The 2,086-nt window shown below is 37.4% G+C and overlaps 1 protein-coding gene across 1 annotated transcript in view; it reads right to left on the bottom strand.

Annotated features, from left to right (window-relative positions):
* The window catches only part of LOC104498086 (cyclin-dependent kinase 14), a gene marked incomplete at both ends in the record, with an annotated part of 56,407 nt that extends 54,575 nt beyond the window's left edge, over positions 1-1,832 (bottom strand). The window contains one exon of the mRNA XM_010141423.1: positions 1,709-1,832. Within this exon, the coding sequence (XP_010139725.1) occupies positions 1,709-1,832 (124 nt within the window). The remainder of the gene's footprint in view (positions 1-1,708) is intronic.
* Positions 1,833-2,086: the final 254 nt, after the last annotated feature.

The raw sequence follows: 2,086 nt of genomic DNA, 5'->3' as shown, positions 1-2,086 counted from the left end.
CTCTTTCCTCTGCTCTGTGGCAACATCAGGCAATACAACCAGAGAGAGATCAATCTATGTCTGAGCTGGACAATTCATTGATTGGTTCACACCTGCAGCAAGGCATTTAACAGTGCTGGTGAAAGGTGGGGTTATCTGTTTTCTCAAAAACACAGCTGAAAAGTTTGCAGCTTCCCTCTCACCAGCCATAGAGCTTTAGCAACATACACCCTTACTCCCCACCCTCAAATTTCCACACCATACGAAACATTTTACATACAAAAAAAGTTTGTAAGATCATCTTACAGAGTTTTCAGGATCCACCAAAGCTAGAGCTCCATCATCACAATCTCTTTAAGGCCTTATAAAACGGGGATACTTGGAAGGCAGGTAAGTGTTTTATACATTAAAGTGATTCAACAAAATATCTCAAACAGCACTGCACCTTCAACAGAGGAGTAGCTCATATTTCACTACAGCAACGCTTAATGATTCACCTATTTCATGTACTTAAGAGATGAAATCTCACAGTAAAATGCAATGTAGGAATGCTTTTTTTAAGCTTATCTTTAAAAGATGTCTGTCATCTTCCAAATTTTGAAAAACAGCAATAGAAAATGGTATGTAAAACCAGATGATAATTATTTCTAATACTATTTCTCTAATTATCTTACAAGCCAAAGGCCAATCAAGTTCTTGTGGACTGCGTCCACCTGAAGTCCTGTTCAGTTCTCCAGCACAGCAAATACACACTGAGCTGTTAATTGCAGTAACGCTAATTAAAAGACAAACAGACATGACTACATTAACAGTGAAATTGCCAATTAGCACATAAGGGTCCCTTATTACCGCTGCCGCATGAAATGCAAAGCCCAGTGTGGATAGCAGTCATAAAAATAAAAGTCATTTTAAAAAAGTCAATACATCACATTTTCAGCTTATTTTAGAAGCTCTGCTAGAATCAGTAGCTGAGAAACTGACCTACAGGAAAGCAAGGAATTCCTATGACATTTTGTAAAAACCACTGAAGAAAAACATTGCCATTTTCCACATTTGCATTCACAATGGTTTTCAGAGGAAAGAGTACTTGTCCCAGGGTAGCCACTAGAAAGTGGCTACAAGGGGAAAAAAAAATTTAAAAAGGCAAAAAGGCTAACATTTCAGTGGACAACTTCCACTGACTTTATACTCCACATAAGGCTTCCCCATAAGGGACCAACGGATACTGAAAGCAGTCCAGGTAATCCCAGTGTCCTTTACTCTTTAGAAGGAATATTTATTCTTGTGTTATTCAGTCTCTTTCATGGACCATTTAATTAAATTTAATCCAGATCTCCACAACTCTAGAGCTGCTTCCATAAAATCATTGTGCTCTTCATATAGTTTGTATTTCCTCAGGTCTCTTTCTAATTGTTTTTATTTTATTTTATTTTTAAAGGTTTTGAATTCTAATTCAGAGGTCTCATAGTAAAAAAAAAAAAAAATTAAATACTTTCAGCATTATCTTCCCTGTGAGAACTGGAGTATACATTTGTTTTTCACTTGCTCCCTTTTAATCAAGCATTTTGTTGACCATAATCAATTTCTTCGCTCAGGAGAAAAATGTGCAATTATCTACAATGAAGAAGGTGTGTCTAAGGAATAGGGTGGGGGGAAGAGAAATCAATGGAACCATCTGTCTAACATTCCTACAACATTATAAGAGACTTGTAATTAACTGCTTGCCTACCAAAGTCTGCCAGCTTTAACTCCCCCGTGTCACTGATCAGAAGATTCTGTGGTTTCAGGTCCCTGTGCAAAATGTAACGCTGGTGGATGTAAGACAGTCCTCGCAGCAACTGAAATAAAAATAACTGAAAAAGAGGGGGACAAAAAATGACCTCTGTTAATATTTTGCATATAACCACAGGTGATTTCTTTACAATATGCAGGGTGCTTGCATATTGTGGTAACGTGTCAGAATTCCTCCCAATCTGTCAGAATTCCCACCCAAATTTAACACACTGAAATTTCCATCTAAAAAATATGTACTTTGCAAGGACTAACCCCAGCCTCCAAGCCCTACTACATCATAGATTCAATTTGCCTGCTTTAAAAGGAATAAGAG

The sequence above is a fragment of the Buceros rhinoceros genome, unplaced genomic scaffold (assembly GCF_000710305.1).
Source record: "Buceros rhinoceros silvestris isolate BGI_N320 unplaced genomic scaffold, ASM71030v1 scaffold2608, whole genome shotgun sequence".
Lineage (NCBI taxonomy): Eukaryota > Metazoa > Chordata > Aves > Bucerotiformes > Bucerotidae > Buceros > Buceros rhinoceros.
Note: the sequence above shows the minus strand (reverse complement) of the source record. Positions and strands in the feature narration are given on the sequence as shown.